The sequence below is a fragment of the Saccostrea echinata genome, unplaced genomic scaffold (assembly GCF_033153115.1).
Source record: "Saccostrea echinata isolate AGI-Se365-2 ecotype Australia unplaced genomic scaffold, CSIRO_AGI_Sech_v1 ptg000033l, whole genome shotgun sequence".
Lineage (NCBI taxonomy): Eukaryota > Metazoa > Mollusca > Bivalvia > Ostreida > Ostreidae > Saccostrea > Saccostrea echinata.
In genome coordinates, this window is record NW_026889782.1 from 15,822,238 (window position 1) to 15,840,676 (window position 18,439).

At 31.6% G+C, this 18,439-nt stretch overlaps 1 protein-coding gene across 1 annotated transcript in view; it reads left to right on the forward strand.

The window, feature by feature from the left end:
- Positions 1-7,600: 7,600 nt before the first annotated feature.
- Positions 7,601-18,439, forward strand: part of LOC133198190 (uncharacterized) — a 105,035-nt gene continuing 94,196 nt past the window's right edge. Inside the window, exons 1-2 of the mRNA XM_061334319.1 lie at positions 7,601-7,633; positions 7,747-7,846. Of these exons, the coding sequence (XP_061190303.1) occupies positions 7,601-7,633; positions 7,747-7,846 (133 nt within the window). The remainder of the gene's footprint in view (positions 7,634-7,746; positions 7,847-18,439) is intronic.

Below are 18,439 nucleotides of genomic sequence, written 5' to 3' on the forward strand. Positions count from 1 at the left end.
TATTGGTTTGAAACAGGGAATAAGTGAATGTATTTTATATATACATTGATTGAGTGATGTAAAACTTGAAAATCCAATTGCATGAAAATGATTTATTTTGTCCATGAAGACCAATTAGGGAATTTTTACATGTAAATTAGTGACAGAATATGAAAGATTAATGATCCAATCTTATTATTAGGAAAAATTAGGGACTTTATTTCTTTATAATCATCATGTTCAATTCATTGCTATAAGATTTTCATGCATTTTGGGAATGATTTGAAATCCACTAGGTGTACAGGCTTTAAGAAGGGAAATGGCAGCTACTTACTTGTTTTCGTAATGTGACTTATGATGTTGGATGATATATTTTGATGCTGTATAGTGATTATTGAATGTTTAGTGTCATCTTCATCACTTTGCCAATGCCAAGTAAGGGTGCAAGAAAAATTTCATGAAATCCTTCTGAAATTCTAAAGAAACCTTATATTGGTCTATCAAATTGGACTTAGTTTTTTTCACCCAAATTCCCTTGTGCACATGAGTACAATTTTATTGGTTTGAAACAGGGAATAAGTGAATGTATTTTATATATACATTGATTGAGTGATGTAAAACTTGAAAATCCAATTGCATGAAAATGATTTATATTGTCCATGAAGACCAATTAGGGAATTTTTAGATGTAAATCTGTGACAGAATATGAAAGATTAATGATCCAATCTTATTATTAGGAAAAATTAGGGACTTTATTTCTTTATAATCATCATGTTCAATTCATTGCTATAAGATTTTCATGCATTTTGGGAATGATTTGAAATCCACTAGGTGTACAGGCTTTAAGAAGGGAAATGGCAGCTACTTACTTGTTATTGCAATGTGACTTATGATGTTGGATGATATATTTTGATGCTGTATAGTGATTATTGAATGTTTAGTGTCATCTTCATCACTTTGCCAATGCCAAGTAAGGGTGCAAGAAAAATTTCATGAAATCCTTCTGAAATTCTAAAGAAACCTGAAAATGATCTATCAAATTGGACTTAGTTTATTTCACCCAAATTCCCTTGTGCACATGAGTACAAGTTTATTGGTTTGAAACAGGGAATAAGTGAATGTATTTTATATATACATTGATTGAGTGATGTAAAACTTGAAAATCCAATTGCATGAAAATGATTTATTTTGTCCATGAAGGCCAATTAGGGAATTCTTACATGTAAATTAGTGACAGAATATGAAAGATTAATGATCCAATCTTATTATTAGGAAAAATTAGGGACTTTATTTCTTTATAATCATCATGTTCAATTCATTGCTATAAGATTTTCATGCATTTTGGGAATGATTTGAAATCCAATTGGTGTACAGGCTTTAAGAAGGGAAATGGCAGCTATTTACTTGTTATCGCATTGTGACTTAAGATGTTGGATGATATATTTTGATGCTGTATAGTGATTATTGAATGTTTAGTGTCATCTTCATCACTTTGCCAATGCAAAGAAAGGGTGCAAGAAAAATTTCATGAAATCCTTCTGAAATTCTAAAGAAACCTGAAAATGATCTATCAAATTGGACTTAGTTTTTTTCACCCAAATTCCCTTGTGCACGTGAGTACAATTTTATTGGTTTGAAACAGGGAATAAGTGAATGTATTTTATATATACATTGATTGAGTGATGTAAAACTTGAAAATCCAATTGCATGAAAATGATTTATTTTGTCCATGAAGACCAATTAGGGAATTTTTAGATGTAAATCTGTGACAGAATATGAAAGATTAATGATCCAATCTTATTATTAGGAAAAATTAGGGACTTTATTTCTTTATAATCATCATGTTCAATTCATTGCTATAAGATTTTCATGCATTTTGGGAGTGATTTAAAATCCACTAGGTGTACAGGCTTTAAGAAGGGAAATGGCAGCTACTTACTTGTTATCGCAATGTGACTTATGATGTTGGATGATATATTTTAATGCTGTATAGTGATTATTGAATGTTTAGTGTCATCTTCATCACTTTGCCAATGCCAAGTAAGGGTGCAAGAAAAATTTCATGAAATCCTTCTGAAATTCTAAAGAAACCTGAAAATGATCTATCAAATTGGACTTAGTTTATTTCACCCAAATTCCTTTGTGCACATGAGTACAATTTTATTGGAATGAAACAGGGAATAAGTGAATGTATTTTATATATACATTGATTGAGTGATGTAAAACTTGAAAATCCAATTGCATGAAAATGATTTATTTTGTCCATGAAGACCAATTAGGGAATTTTTACATGTAAATTTGTGACAGAATATGAAAGATTAATGATCCAATCTTATTATTAGGAAAAATTAGGGACTTTATTTCTTTATAATCATCATGTTCAATTCATTGCTATAAGATTTTCATGCATTTTGGGAATGATTTGAAATCCACTAGGTGTACAGACTTTAAAAAGGGAAATGGCAGCTAGTTACTCGTTATCGAATTGTGACTTATGATGTTGGATGATATATTTTGATGCTGTATAGTGATTATTGAATGTTTAGTGTCATCTTCATCACTTTGCCATTGCCAAGTAAGGGTGCAAGAAAAATTTCATGAAATCCTTCTGAAATTCTAAAGAAACCTTATATTGGACTATCAAATTGGACTTAGTTTTTTTCACCCAAATTCCCTTGTGCACATGAGTACAATTTTATTGGTTTGAAACAGGGAATAAGTGAATGTATTTTATATATACATTGATTGAGTGATGTAAAACTTGAAAATCCAATTGCATGAAAATGATTTATTTTGTCCATGAAGACCAATTAGGGAATTTTTAGATGTAAATCTGTGACAGAATATGAAAGATTAATGATCCAATCTTATTATTAGGAAAAATTAGGGACTTTATTTCTTTATAATCATCATGTTCAATTCATTGCTATAAGATTTTCATGCATTTTGGGAGTGATTTGAAATCCACTAGGTGTACAGGCTTTAAGAAGGGAAATGGCAGCTACTTACTTGTTATCGCAATGTGACTTATGATGTTGGATGATATATTTTGATGCTGTATAGTGATTATTGAATGTTTAGTGTCATCTTTATCACTTTGCCAATGCCAAGTAAGGGTGCAAGAAAAATTTCATGAAATCCTTCTGAAATTCTAAAGAAACCTGAAAATGATCTATCAAATTGGACTTAGTTTTTTTCACCCAAATTCCCTTGTGCACGTGAGTACAATTTTATTGGTTTGAAACAGGGAATAAGTGAATGTATTTTACAGATACATTGATTGAATGATGTAAAACTTGAAAATCCAATTGCATGAAAATGATTTATTTTGTCCATGAAGACCAATTAGGGAATTTTTACATGTAAATCTGTGACAGAATATGAAAGATTAATGATCCAATCTTATTATTAGGAAAAATTAGGGACTTTATTTCTTTATAATCATCATGTTCAATTCATTGCTATAAGATTTTCATGCATTTTGGGAATGATTTGAAATCCACTAGGTGTACAGACTTTAAGAAGGGAAATGGCAGCTACTTACTTGTTATTGCAATGTGACTTATGATGTTGGATGATATATTTTGATGCTGTATAGTGATAATTGAATGTTTAGTGTCATCTTCATCACTTTGCCAATGCCAAGTAAGGGTGCAAGAAAAATTTCATGAAATCCTTCTGAAATTCTAAAGAAACCTTAAATTGGTCTATCAAATTGGACTTAGTTTTTTTCACCCAAATTCTCTTGTGCACGTGAGTACAATTTTATTGGTTTGAAACAGGGAATAAGTGAATGTATTTTATATATACATTGATTGAATGATGTAAAACTTGAAAATCCAATTGCATGAAAATGATTTATTTTGTCCATGAAGACCAATTAGGGAATTTTTACATGTAAATCTGTGACAGAATATGAAAGATTAATGATCCAATCTTATTTTTAGGAAAAATTAGGGACTTTATTTCTTTATAATCATCATGTTCAATTCATTGCTATAAGATTTTCATGCATTTTGGGAATGATTTGAAATCCACTAGGTGTACAGGCTTTAAGAAGGGAAATGGCAGCTACTTACTTGTTATTGCAATGTGACTTATGATGTTGGATGATATATTTTGATGCTGTATAGTGATTATTGAATGTTTAGTGTCATCTTCATCACTTTGCCAATGCCAAGTAAGGGTGCAAGAAAAATTTCATGAAATCCTTCTGAAATTCTAAAAAAACCTGAAAATGATCTATCAAATTGGACTTAGTTTTTTTCACCCAAATTCCCTTGTGCACATGAGTACAATTTTATTGGTTTGAAACAGGGAATAAGTGAATGTATTTTATATATACATTGATTGAGTGATGTAAAACTTGAAAATCCAATTGCATGAAAATGATTTATTTTGTCCATGAAGACCAATTAGGGAATTTTTACATGTAAATTAGTGACAGAATATGAAAGATTAATGATCCAATCTTATTTTTAGGAAAAATTGGGGACTTTATTTCTTTATAATCATCATGTTCAATTCATTGCTATAAGATTTTCATGAATTTTGGGAATGATTTGAAATCCACTTGGTGTACAGACTTTAAGAAGGGAAATGGCAGCTACTTACTTGTTATCGCAATGTGACTTATGATGTTGAATGATATATTTTGATGCTGTATAGTGATTATTGAATGTTTAGTGTCATCTTCATCACTTTGCCAATGCCAAGTAAGGGTGCAAGAAAAATTTCATGAAATCCTTCTGAAATTCTAAAGAAACCTGAAAATGGTCTATCAAATTGGACTTAGTTTATTTCACCCAAATTCCCTTGTGCACATGAGTACAATTTTATTGGTTTGAAACAGGGAATAAGTGAATGTATTTTATATATACATTGATTGAGTGATGTAAAACTTGAAAATCCAATTGCATGAAAATGATTTATTTTGTCCTTGAAGACCAATTAGGGAATTTTTACATGTAAATCTGTGACAGAATATGAAAGATTAATGATCCAATCTTATTTTTAGGAAAAATTGGGGACTTTATTTCTTTATAATCATCATGTTCAATTCATTGCTATAAGATTTTCATGCATTTTGGGAATGATTTGAAATCCACTAGGTGTACAGGCTTTAAGAAGGGAAATGGCAGCTACTTACTTGTTATCGCAATGTGACTTATGATGTTGGATGATATATTTTGATGCTGTATAGTGATTATTGAATGTTTAGTGTCATCTTCATCACTTTGCCAATGCCAAGTAAGGGTGCAAGAAAAATTTCATGAAACCCTTCTGAAATTCTAAAGAAACCTGAAAATGATCTATCAAATTGGACTTAGTTTTTTTCACCCAAATTCCCTTGTGCACATGAGTACAAGTTTATTGGTTTGAAACAGGGAATAAGTGAATGTATTTTATATATACATTGATTGAGTGATGTAAAACTTGAAAATCCAATTGCATGAAAATGATTTATTTCGTCCATGAAGACCAATTAGGGAATTTTTACATGTAAATTAGTGACAGAATATGAAAGATTAATGATTCAATCTTATTATTAGGGAATAATCAGGGACTTTATTACTTTATAATCAACATGTTCAATTCATTGCTATAAGATTTTCATGCATTTTGGGAATGATTTGAAATCCACTAGGTGTACAGGCTTTAAGAAGGGAAATGGCAGCTACTTACTTGTTATCGCAATGTGACTTATGATGTTGGATGATATATTTTGATGCTGTATAGTGATTATTGAATGTTTAGTGTCATCTTCATCACTTTGCCAATGCCAAGTAAGGGTGCAAGAAAAATTTCATGAAATCCTTCTGAAATTTTAAAGAAACCTGAAAATGGTCTATCAAATTGGACTTAGTTTTTTTTCACCCAAATTCCCTTGTGCACATGAGTACAAGTTCATTGGTTTGAAACAGGGAATAAGTGAATACTCATGTGCACAAGGGAATTTGGTTGAAATAAACTAAGTTCAATTTGATAGACCATTTTCAGGTTTCTTTAGAATTTCAGAAGGATTTCAGAAAAAAATCAGGGACTTTATGCTCATAAAAGCCTGTAGCCCTGATCATCTTATGTATTTGATATACTAAGTAATAAATTAATTAACAGTCTGAAATTACAAAATTCAATGAAATATACATTATTTTGTTTTGTTTAGTGGACATTTTTTAAAGACTTCCGAAGAATAAAAAAAATTTGGAAAGGGATGGGTTTGAACTATTGCCATGAGTGGAATTTGTTGAATTGTTTACAATATTATGAATATTTAGTGGAAAGCGATTTTGATATTCATTATAATTCAGATGCCATAATGACAACTTTTAGAAAAATCATATCAGTATTTGGGTGGGGAAATCAACTTCCATTCTCATTCACCAGTTTCCCTATCATATGTGGAATAGGTAACACAAAGTAATGTAAAGAAATCTTATGTATATATAATGTAAACACACGCACATCTTTTTGGGAAAATTTTAGACCTGTAGCTATTCTTGAAGCCTTTTGAATGTTAATTATTATGTGATTTGTAGTTTGAAATCGAGGATTGATTTTTTTCAATCATTTTTATCTGATTACAATTAAAGATTTGAAATCCCAGACTTTTATGTACAGGTTATAGTAACTGATTACAATAGATTTGAAATATAGATTTACTCATATGTCTATTATTAAGTGTTCAGAGTAATCCACCTCATTTAACTAAATCCCAGTAATTAAGTTTATTGATATTCAAGAAATTATTTTGAATTTGGCAAAACTAATTCTTGTTATACCTGGATTTAGTCTGAACGAATGGCCACAAATCACAGACTGTGTGATCTGAAAAAGGCAATGTGTGATTGTATTTCCAACTTTTGTTTAAGAAAATTAGAAATACATGTACATATTTGCATGTAACTCTGTACTTTTCAATTTATTTTCGAGATTATATATTTTCTCTTCACTTCGCATTTCTAGATATTTTTAGCCAAGCCTTTTTAATGACTCAGCACTCATTCTCAAAGGATGGGGACCCGAAAGGGTGACTGATTAATTTATTTAAGATCATAGATATATTACAATTGTTAAACATACAAAGTCTACATATGTTATCAATGTTTATCATTTGAACTATTGTTACACGATTTAAATAATTCTAATAACAACATTCTTTTCTCGGTTCCCCCGTAAAGGCACACTTCTAAATTTGCACATGCGTACTTTTTTCTACGTGTATCCTCTCTGATTTGGGAAGAGAACTAAAAGCACGCTGTTTTCAAAACGAGAATTTTTGGACGATTTTCCTATTTGTTTTTTAGCATATAACCTTCATAAAAGCTCTATATATATATTAGCAAATCATATACTTTATTTAGCTTTGCTTGAATATACATATTTTATTCCACTTCATTTTATATGTTTTTTTTTTGTTTTTTTTTTTTTTTTTGCTTTGCTTTGTGATTCTTGGAAAGAACTTCGTTTTCTTTTATTGGATATTTTCAGTGTGATATTCACCCCAGGAGTTTTTTAAGGTAATTCTCTAATTCATTTCTCTCTCTCTCTCTCTCTCTCTCTCTCTCTCGCAAAGCACACCAATTGACAATAATAACGAATAAAAATTTCACGATTTTAGATGGCTGGGAACAGAAGAAGAGCTCAACAAGATGTAAGTTTTAATGTTAATCTCATCTGCTTTGTTAAAAAGAGAAGCTAGTTATTTGATTGATTATTCTTGTTCTATTTAATTGATTTTAACTCTGAAGTTTCAATTTCAACTAGGTGATTCCATTTGACGTCGCAAGAGTTGAAGCACTCAGCTTTATTCACCGGGGAGAAGACAAGCCAGGATGTGCTGAGAAAGACGTAGACCCAATTATAGGTGTGAGAGAGAGAGAGAGAGAGAGAGAGAGAGAGAGAGAGAGAGAGAGAGAGAGACGGATAGAGAGAGATGATTCATTTTAATTAAGGTCAGGCAACGACATACATTTTTACTCCAAAAAATTAGAAGTGTTACTTATGAAAACAAGTACAGTTAGGTATTTTATAAGCTGTTAAATTTTACAAGGCAAGGGCGTCGGAAGCAAATTAAATTAAAAGGGGGTGGGCTAAATCCACAAAAACGTTTTTTTTTGGGGGGGGTGGGTGGTTAAGCTCCAATTTTCAATGCCAATGTTATGTCTATCTTTGCAAAAAAAGTGGGGGGGGGGGGGCTACCACCTAGCCCCCCCTCCCGGTTCCGACGCCTATGCAGGGAGATAAATTGACACAGAAAGCAGTATTATATTCGGTGTTTTCAACTTTTGTCATATACTTGTGTTTTTGTAGATTAATTAATAGGTTTTGATTTATTACAACAAAATATGCATGCTAGTATGTACTTCTTCATGTATTTTTTTCTTCAAAATTACCAATTATTTGAGGATTTTGAATTGGTACCAGTTGCATTATAGAGGGATGTTACAAGTAACGGTGAATCTATTCAAAATTGTTACTTATTAATCAAACAACTATCTACCTAAAGGCAACAATGAATATTATATTTCTATTATAATATTCCATGATTTGTGTTTAGGAATTTTTTTTTTCAAAAAAAAAAACTTCACGAAAAATGTGAGCGGTTCAATATACATCTTCATCTTAAGAGTTTTTTGTTAAATGACTATTGATTTTTATGATTTTAATACTTGTTCACTGTTTTGTGAAAAATTCCCTGAATCAATATGACAAAAAACTTTACTCGTGTATTCCAGTCATGATTGCCGTGCGATTTAGATTTGCACTCTAACGCATAACGTAGTCATTAAGCTTTGTTAAATGTGAAATAGGTCAGATAATCTGAATGTTCGGCTCAACACGTCTATGTGTCACATAAATTTTGAAAAAAAATATCTGAAGTTGGGATTTTCCACTTTTTACAAGCAGATGATGAAACGCATCTGTTCTTCAAGCAATAATTGCCTCCGATTTATGAAGACATTGTTTTAGAATGAAAGGGTAATTGCACTTATCATACAAAGAACTGCCTAAGCGTATGTCAAAATAGTAATTAAGACTATATTTGTTGAGAAAGCAGCCATCTTTTCGTACATGAGCGAATATTAATAGAAGGCTGTAACTTTTCAGCCTTCGAAATGATTACATGTAGTTCTTTTCATTGATAGATCGATTGATGAGTGTTCCGAAGGTGTTTGTAGCTTGATTACTGTTCCTTATCTTTATATTTCATCTAATTAGATATATAAATTTATTCTTAATCTTTCGACAAAAATAAAATTCATCACAACCTGTGGCCCTAATGCAATTTCTTAATTTATCTTCCATCAGTTAACACTGTTAACATTAAACAGTAAAGGACATTTCATATATAGCAAGTTGAATTCCAAAAAAAAAATAAATAAATAAAATAAAAAAATAAGTAAATAAATAAAGGCTCGATAAAGAATTTCAAGGTTACTCAGTTTTATGTCTTTATTTATTTTTTTTTTATTGTATTGAACAAGAAATACGTGATACAAGTTAAACGAATCAGTTATTGTTTTCTATTTCCATATCAATAACATAACCAGATAGAGTAGACGATCACAATAGGGGGAGAATTTTACCTTTGGTTATCTAATATGCTCAGATCTATTTTTTTATCTTACATTAATGTGAAGTTTGACCATTCTGAGGAATTGGCCAGTGATTCTAGAGAAAACGATATTAAGTTAACATCAGCTCTCTTAAACTCTCAGCTCAGAAGGTCTAATCATCAGTGAACAATGAACCTGGACATGAAACATCAAATATATTATGCTAATAAATTGACCAACTATTTAAGATAAAATGTCTGTCTGTTAAGATTCCGTTGTTTACAACTGTTGGACATTATAACATTTAGGGAATTCCGATGGCTATACATCTATTGACAATTTATCGCCTAACGCAATATTGCTGTAAAATTTTACCTTACCGATCGGTTTTTGCGGGTTCGTTTGACATTTCAAATAATAAAACAGCAAGTGTAAATTAAACAAGTCAAAGTGTTAACAATGAGTACTAATAGATTTTAATGATTGCTTACTTCATCAAAATTAAGCAAAACACCTCTTATTTCTTGGTCATTTTATTAAAGCTTAAATAGAAATGACGGATGCACTAACTTTATGTTATCGAATATTTTTAAATGAAAAATTCTCAAACTGTATTTATAAGTCAGTTTCACACCACGATTTATGGGTACAGAGATAGGGCGTTAGTTTTTGTTTGGGGGAGGGGGGGTCAATATTACAATAAGCAAGGTCTTGACCTTTTAGCGATTCACGAGCTTTTTTAGAATGTCATTATTTTTATGTAAGCAGATTAATTAACAGTCATCCTCACTGCATTAATGTGATTCCCATCCTCGCAATGTTAGGGGTCCTCGTCGCCTTCTCTAGAAATTTGAACCATTATAGTTTAGTTTATCACTGAAGGTATCATTTGATGACAAATTTATTAATATAAGCAAAAACTGAGTAAGAATTTTTTTCAGTTAATAGTATTGTATTAATTAAATATGTCATGATATTATGATTTTTCTGTGCGAGGTAGTTGTGCGGGTCGCTGATAAATCTGACCAATTAGATGTTTTCATTTCACTTTGCATCTGTATCTAACAAAATGAAGCCAAAAGCACAAGCTTCCCCCCTCTGTTGACATTTTACGATCATTAATTATTCTATGCCGAATCATTCCATTGTTTCTCGTTTTGCGTTTCTTGTTATTGATATGGAAATAGCTGAGTGTAAATGCAAATGTATTGTCGAAACAAAATCAGGTCTGTAGAATTAATGCTTCATAACACGTGGCGCTTTATGGAATGATTCTTACCATGCACATCTGAATTCCGTATTTTAGTTTGTTTTTTTTTTATTTTGTATTTTCGTTTTTTATTTTGTAATTTCGTTTATATTTTGTTTTCGTTTTTTATTTAAAAACTTTTTGCTTATTATTTTGTATCGTTTTTTTTTATTTCTGTTTTTATTAAATAATTTCGTTTTTTTATTTTTTATTTTCTTTTTTTTTATTTTGTTTCGGTTTTTATTTTTTATTTTTGTCTTTTATTTAAAAATTTCGTTTTTTATTTAGTTTTGGTTTGTATTATTGGGCTTCCGTAGTACGTGTTAAATATGGAAATATTATTTTTACATTATAATGTGCTTTACAAAATGTTTTGTCTGAAAAGTAATTGCAGTGGTATAAATGCAAAAGCAACATATCAGAAAATTTGCCCCAAGTTGACAGGAAAGCCTTGGAGTGTAATGTCCCCCCATGCCGAAGGCAGATATTCTGGTATTGTTGCCCGATAAGTCATACAATATAGGGTATATTATATTCTTAATCAACCAAAATCGGTTACGAACATATCTATTGAACACCATTGACACATTTAAAATATCTGAAGAAACCATGCATTTTGTCTTATAAACAGCTGTTTGGTTCGTATTTATAATAATAATGATGATCAGTTACAATACTTTTGTTAAAATACAAAACTGTGGCCAGCTTAAACTTCGGAAGGTTGTTGTCTTTTTCTTGATAAAAAATTCCGAAATATTCCGTCCTATTCCATTGGAGAATGTTTTCAGCACGCTGACACTTGTGTTGATAACTTTTGTTGTCTTTACGAAATGCATTTTTCTTCTCAATTAAACTGTATGTATCTAGTTCCTCTAACTTTGAAATAACAAAAATGCAGTCGTTGTCCAGACTTTGTAATTTTTGCGGAACTGTTTACATTTGCTTAGCAATTAGCTCTGTTAATATCGAACCTGACTTAATTAATAAGCAGAATGATTGCACGCGAGGGAATATACCGGGTAATTGTTTTTGTAAGATAACGATATCCGGTGTGATTCCGCAGTTTTCAGGGCACATGAATGAAAATATGACTTTTGTCACTGGTTTGGATCAGTTTACGCTGTTTTATAATCCGCTTCGCGGATTATAAAGCGTAAACTGACCCCAAGCAGGTTATACTCGAATAATTTGGCCAAGAATTAGAGTCATTCCTAAAATAGTTTATTTATTCACTCACAGAATATTAAGAACACTAATTTCTCTATACACGATGTATCCTGATCAGTAACATGGCATCTGTTTTCCTTTAGCTTAAGTTTGTCAGGGAAAAAAATCAAAATTCACAAAAAGATCGCACATAAAGTAATTTTAAAAATATGAAATTTATTTAAAGAAAATATTGTTGCATGGCAGTATGAGTTACAGGATGTAAATGACAGGAAAGTGGTATACAAGTATTTACAATTGTAGCATCACCGGCACATTTTTTTCCCTAGCAGTTAAATTGCCAAAAGCATGTAAAAAGTAATATCTCACTTTATTTTCAATAATAAATTAAGTTATACCGGTATTTTCTCTTCTTTCTAAATTTTGGGCAACCAAATTCTGCATTCGGACGAGTCAAAGTTTGAGTTCGCTTGCCCGAAAGGCCTGAAAAGTTTCTAAAACACAGGAAAAACACTATTCTATTATCTCTGAATAATACTGACAGTTATAACCTTAGTGTCAGGATATTGCATTACATTATCCACATTCGATTCAACTGCAACAACATTCTCCAGATCATTTTGTTCGATAATTTTCAAGTTAAATTCGCAATACTATTGCCATCTATAATTAATTTTCCTTGTATTGTTTTTAATTTTGATTTAATATGCTAAATATCGCATCCATCTAACAAGGTCGGGTGCTTGGCATGCTTGTAAATGCATATAGCAGGGCATTGAATGTTTTCATAAATAACGGTTGTCTATTCAAGCAAGTGTGACGCACGTGGCAGGTGTGTACATATTATTTACTCTCACAAACATGTTAACTTTCCTCAAAAGCTTGTCTGTTGTGAGAAAACTATATTTCTGATATTTGAAAATTTAAAAATTTAACCCAGCATCATCAACATGAATTATTTGAGAACGGGAACTGATCTATTAAATTTTAAAAGCGTAATGTTTATGCTAACATCCCATATCGGCGATCCCATGCTAACGCTATTGAACATGGCTAAAATTATGCTGAAATGCTACCTTTCTAAATTGAATTATGAAAATTTTTCTGTGTTTAAGGAGTGCAAAACCCCCCTGCTAACCCCACCCTTGATCAGCTTTAACCGAAATCCATAGCCTTTTCTCAGTCTATGACTCAAGTCGAATTTTCAAGGGATAATACAAAGCTCTGTATGCATAAAAATAACATACTGATCGTAGAAATAAAAATATGTAGATGTTTGATAATGAATAATGTATGTCTGATGCCCCCTCCCCTTCTGGAAAATTTCTAGTTTTGCATCTGGGGGGGGGGGGCTCTGAGAGCACCCCCCCCCCCCCCACACACACACACATAAAATCCTGAAAGCCAACGCGATTTGGGGCAATAACGGTCATGCACAATGAAAGCACGAATATATATTGTTCATCAAAAAATAATAGCATTCAAGGAGTATACACAACTCCGATATGACTGATACAGTTGACTTGATGACGCAAACTTCCATCTCCTAAAAATTTATTTAGCCTCAGCTGAAAGTGAGTCTTTAATGCGTCTTTAATTATTTCTCCTTTAATTATAACTAAGGAAATTTACTCTTAATTTCTCATACTCTCCATCTCTCAAAGGCCTGGTTCTCTCAAAATCAAAGTGAAGCCCCGAAATGAATTAATTCATTTTGGGTTGCACTTTGATTTAGATTTTAATTTGTCTTTGATATCTCAAAGTAGCTATGGAGGCTTGAGAAAATTCGAAGCTTAAATGGTGTAGATGGTCAACAAGTATGCAAGAATGTTTTAAACAAAATAATTGGGGGGTGGGGGTGGGGTGCTGCAATGTGAAAAATACTAATCGACTAACTATCACATGCATTTAAAATTATTTCTATAATACTAACATTGGAAGATAATTTGGAGAAGTAAAGAATTTTAAATATACTTATAAGAAATTAAATTTTTTGGTGTGTTCGGGAAATCGACAGATAATGTGTACTCAGATAAACGTATCTCTATTTTTGTAACTAATGTAAATGTAGATTGACTTTAGAGCTTTTAATTATTTATGTAATACACATTGAAGGTGACATACTTTAACGTAAAACTGGCAATGATTTTACTTCTTCTACACAAGTATGTTCTGAAGTTCATGTGGCTGTGACTTTTTCCTGATGATCATAACAGAACAGTTAAACCTCATTATCGCTAACTCAACAAACACGTAGTAGCGTTTTTTGAAAGGGGCAGTCAGAAACAAATTTTGTGGCAACTTACCTAAAAGATTGAGAAAAGAAACAAACAGAAATTTGTCCACACTCGAAATTCCTATTTTGAGTGGGGGAGGGGGGTGTTGATTCCAACTTGCTTTCAAATCATAATAGTGAAAGATAATTTGGAAAACAATTGGGGTCATCCCCCAAGACCCCGACATCGATGTTACGTGCATGCTCAAGAAAACGGCATGAGATTAAAATTTTAGGTACTTGAGGATTCGAATTAACGAAGTTGAAAAACATGTACGATGTACATGTACTTGAACAAAATGGAAAGAAATAATTTAAAAGTTGTCTGAAAGTTGGCACTGTAATGAAGTTTTTTTTAAAGAAAAATATTGATAACTAAAAAGGGCTTGGACTCAGATTAGAAATTATCAAAAAAAAAAATCTTTTGGTATAAAATCAAGATTTACATTTCAGAAGAATGGCAGTTTCTGCATGATGAGTCAAAAATATAAAACTGGGTTGACTTTTAATTCGATGGTGTCGTTATCTTGATTAATTGATAATTTTGTATTGTTAAAATGAAATAATAAATAATTAAATAAATGATAGTCTGTGTAGTCATAGTGATGACCAAATCAATAAAAATTTACCGTCTCTTATTTGATTGTCGTCTTTAAAATAATAAATATACATGAACAAAAAAAAAATAGATTAAATAATTAATAAAATTTTAATTTTAAAAATCAAGCCCTGATGGGGACAATTCCTGCAATGTAACACTTAGTTGAATCCCATTTGCATGGTTGGTGTCTTCTAGTTAAAAAAAAAAAATTTAAATAAACTTAAAGTCAATTGATTGATCAATATGAATATAAATAAATATGTAGACCCCCCTTTTCGCTAAAAAAAAAAAATCAGTAGTTTCCTTTGTGTGGTACCTACTTTTGGTTTACACAGCATCGTGTACATCTTTCCATCGCTTCCATTCATCGTTAATTTCATACATCTTTCAGTAATTTCCATTCAGTGTAATCTGTTTTGGCGTTGTAGCGATGGCAAATCTTCATTCTAGAACTAATGTAAAAATTCTGGTATTAATCAAAAAAGGTTGCAGTAACAAACTGCATGTATACTATTATTTTGATCAATGCATTTTTTGTTCCCCGCTTTCACTGAAAGTTGGGGATATTAATTTGGGTCTGTCTGTCCGTCCGTCCGTCTGTATTTCTGTCTGTCTGTAACACTTTCTCTCCACGCGATATCTAGAGAAGCTTTTGAGCTTTTACAATGAAATTTTACAATACAACTCCTTATGGCCTAGAGATGACTCCCGTTCATTTTTAGGTCAAAAGTTCAAATGTCAAGGTAATAAATTCATAAATACTCTCTGTTTTTAACACTTTCATTTCCGCATGATATCTTGAGAAGCTTTTGAGCTTTTGTCCTATTGATTTGGAGGTCAAAAGGTCGAAGGTCAAGGTCGAAAATTCCTACATTCTTTCTGGGTATAAAACTATTAATTCTTGGCGATATCTTAAGAAGCTTTTGACGCTTTGCAACAAAATTTTATAACATAATTCCCTATGTCCCTGCCCACTCCTCTTAAAGTGCCCACCGCTTTTGACCCCCCCCCCCTTTAGATCCGTGCATGCTGCTCTTTTTTCCTAAAGTAGGGGATACTGATTATCTGAATTAGGTTGTTGGTGATTTTTCTCCTGCTTTATAAAGATTATGCTAAAAAATGATTTTAAAAATAAAATAATAAATTATGAAATAAATGACAGTCTGTGTAGTCATGGTGATGACCAAATCAACTTATTTGGTAAGGATCTTTGAAATAATAGTATACACGAGCAAAATGTAAAAAAAAAAATACATAGATGAAATAAATAATTAAATTTAAAAAAGATCCCTGATAGAGATAATTCCTGCAATGTAATAATGGATTGAATCTAATTTTGTTGGGGTCTTCTAGTTATAAAAAGAACTTAAAATACTCATGACTTTATTGTAGTGTTGTACCGATTAATCGATTAAATAGATTATCTAATCTACATGACCCCCGATTATAGATAATCGATGATAATTTTGATAATCGATTAAGCAGAATATTAGTTAAAAGCAAATTATTCCTTTGATTTTTTATTGATTCTTCTTTTTTATTGATTAAGTCAGTCGCGGCCGAGATTCAAACTCTAGATTTCCCGATCACAGAGCGAGCGCTCTACCAATTAAAATCACTCCATATTTTTTTACCAATTTATTCTTCATTGAAAAATGAACAAATATAATACATGACATCAATCGATTATCCGATTAATCCGATTATCGATTATGAAAAATTTTCCAATTTCCCATCACTACTTTATTGTTTTATTTATGAATAAATAAGTACCGGGGGTATAAAGACCTCCTTTTCGCAAATCTTCCTTAGGTTTAGACAACATCGTGTACATACGTCCATCACTGTTATTCATGGTGATCTTCTTTGGCTGTTGTAGCATTGGTAAATCCTCACTCTGGAATAAATTTTTAAAACTCAAGCATTAATTAAAAAATACTGATGTAACGATTTAACTGCAGTAATAAGAATTTATACCATTATTTTAGTTTATGATTTCTTTTAATGATTTTTTACGATATACAGATTATGTTAAAATACCAGGTCAGCTTTCTTAAATCAATTATGCCAATTTTTCTTATTTTAAAGAGGGAGAAACCCCCTTCTATACTCAGCCTTGACCAACTTCAACCAAAACCCGTTGCCTTTGATTGCTTATGAACACCCTTGTCCTTCAGGTATTCTTCCCTCAGCTTTTCTATATTCCTCCTTCACCAATTTGAAAGTCCTGAGTTTTATGGCACTTTATAGTAAGATGTTTTAGTTATGGTAATTTTCTTATACTGGCAAATATTTTTTAGGGTTGCGCAAGTCAAAGAATGTTTTCTGTCAATCGCAACTTCTGTTACATGTGAATATTTTTATAAGTTTCATGACGTTTGACAATGTAGCATCAGAATAGAAAATAAAAGCAGCTTAATCCCCAAGTATCATCATCATCATCATAGAATCTGCCAAAAATTAAATCGGAAAAAAACTCAGCTGTAGTGAAATAAATTTCAGTCACGTTTGTTTCCTTGGATGTACTTTGATTCAATGATGCGAATGGAATTTCTGGAGTCCTTTTTCCTTACACAAAACAAATCTCTTCAAAGAGAGAAAACCGCATATTGGAATCTCTTGAACATGTTGAACCTTGAACAGTTCATCAAAAGACATTTGAACCCAAACCCTGTGACGACATTGGCTGAGATCCACAAAGTGTAGCCCACGACAATGACGAGCGAGTTCCATAATACCCATCTCTGATATTCCTAAACATCCATCAAAGTTTACAATTCACAATTGAGAACATCCATGCGCAAGAGTATGGATTCCTCCGTCATTAACAGATGACTCACACGAGTCTTCAATATTCAGTTCCTGGATATGTATGTAAGTCGACAAACATTTCACAACTTTATTATTTACAAATGTGTTTTCCAATGTTCAATAAAAGAACTGATGTCTACTTTATAAAAATATTCATTTTCTCTTCCAACAACTCTTTTCAAAAGAGGGCACTTCTCACTAACGATCTGGTTTATGTCCTCTGTAATGTTAGTACAGTTTAAATGGGACAACTTCTTTAACTCCTTACCCACACATGGAGCAGTATAAGAATGCTTTCATAATCTTGTGTTTCCATGTAAAAGCTATAAAGATTTAATAATTCAAGTGAAGGCAATGTTGCATTTGGTAGTACTTCTTCTAATCCTCACATCTTATTTCGCAGCATTTTCAATGACCTTAAATTCTGACATCTGTCAAAAATTGTCTCAATGGTGCGCTCACTTCTTCCAGTTAAGGAAACATGTAGGTATGTTAGTTCTGCGTGTGAGCTAAATAGTTTCTGCAATTTAATATTCCTCCTTCGGGTGTTAAAGTATAACTCTGCCTTTCTCCATATAAAAATCGGGAAAATCGTGTGTTCTTTCGCACTCTATCAACGTAAGGTTCTCCAGTTTCCGTAACTTTTGTATTGCAGGCATGGCTGTCACAGAAGTTTCCAAGTCAAATATGTTTATTGATCACTCAAGACTCTGTTACATAGGGGTATTTCTTAAGTAGTTTAAGAAAGTTTGCCAAAGAAATGTCTGAATCTACGATTTGAATGGCTTTTGAATTGG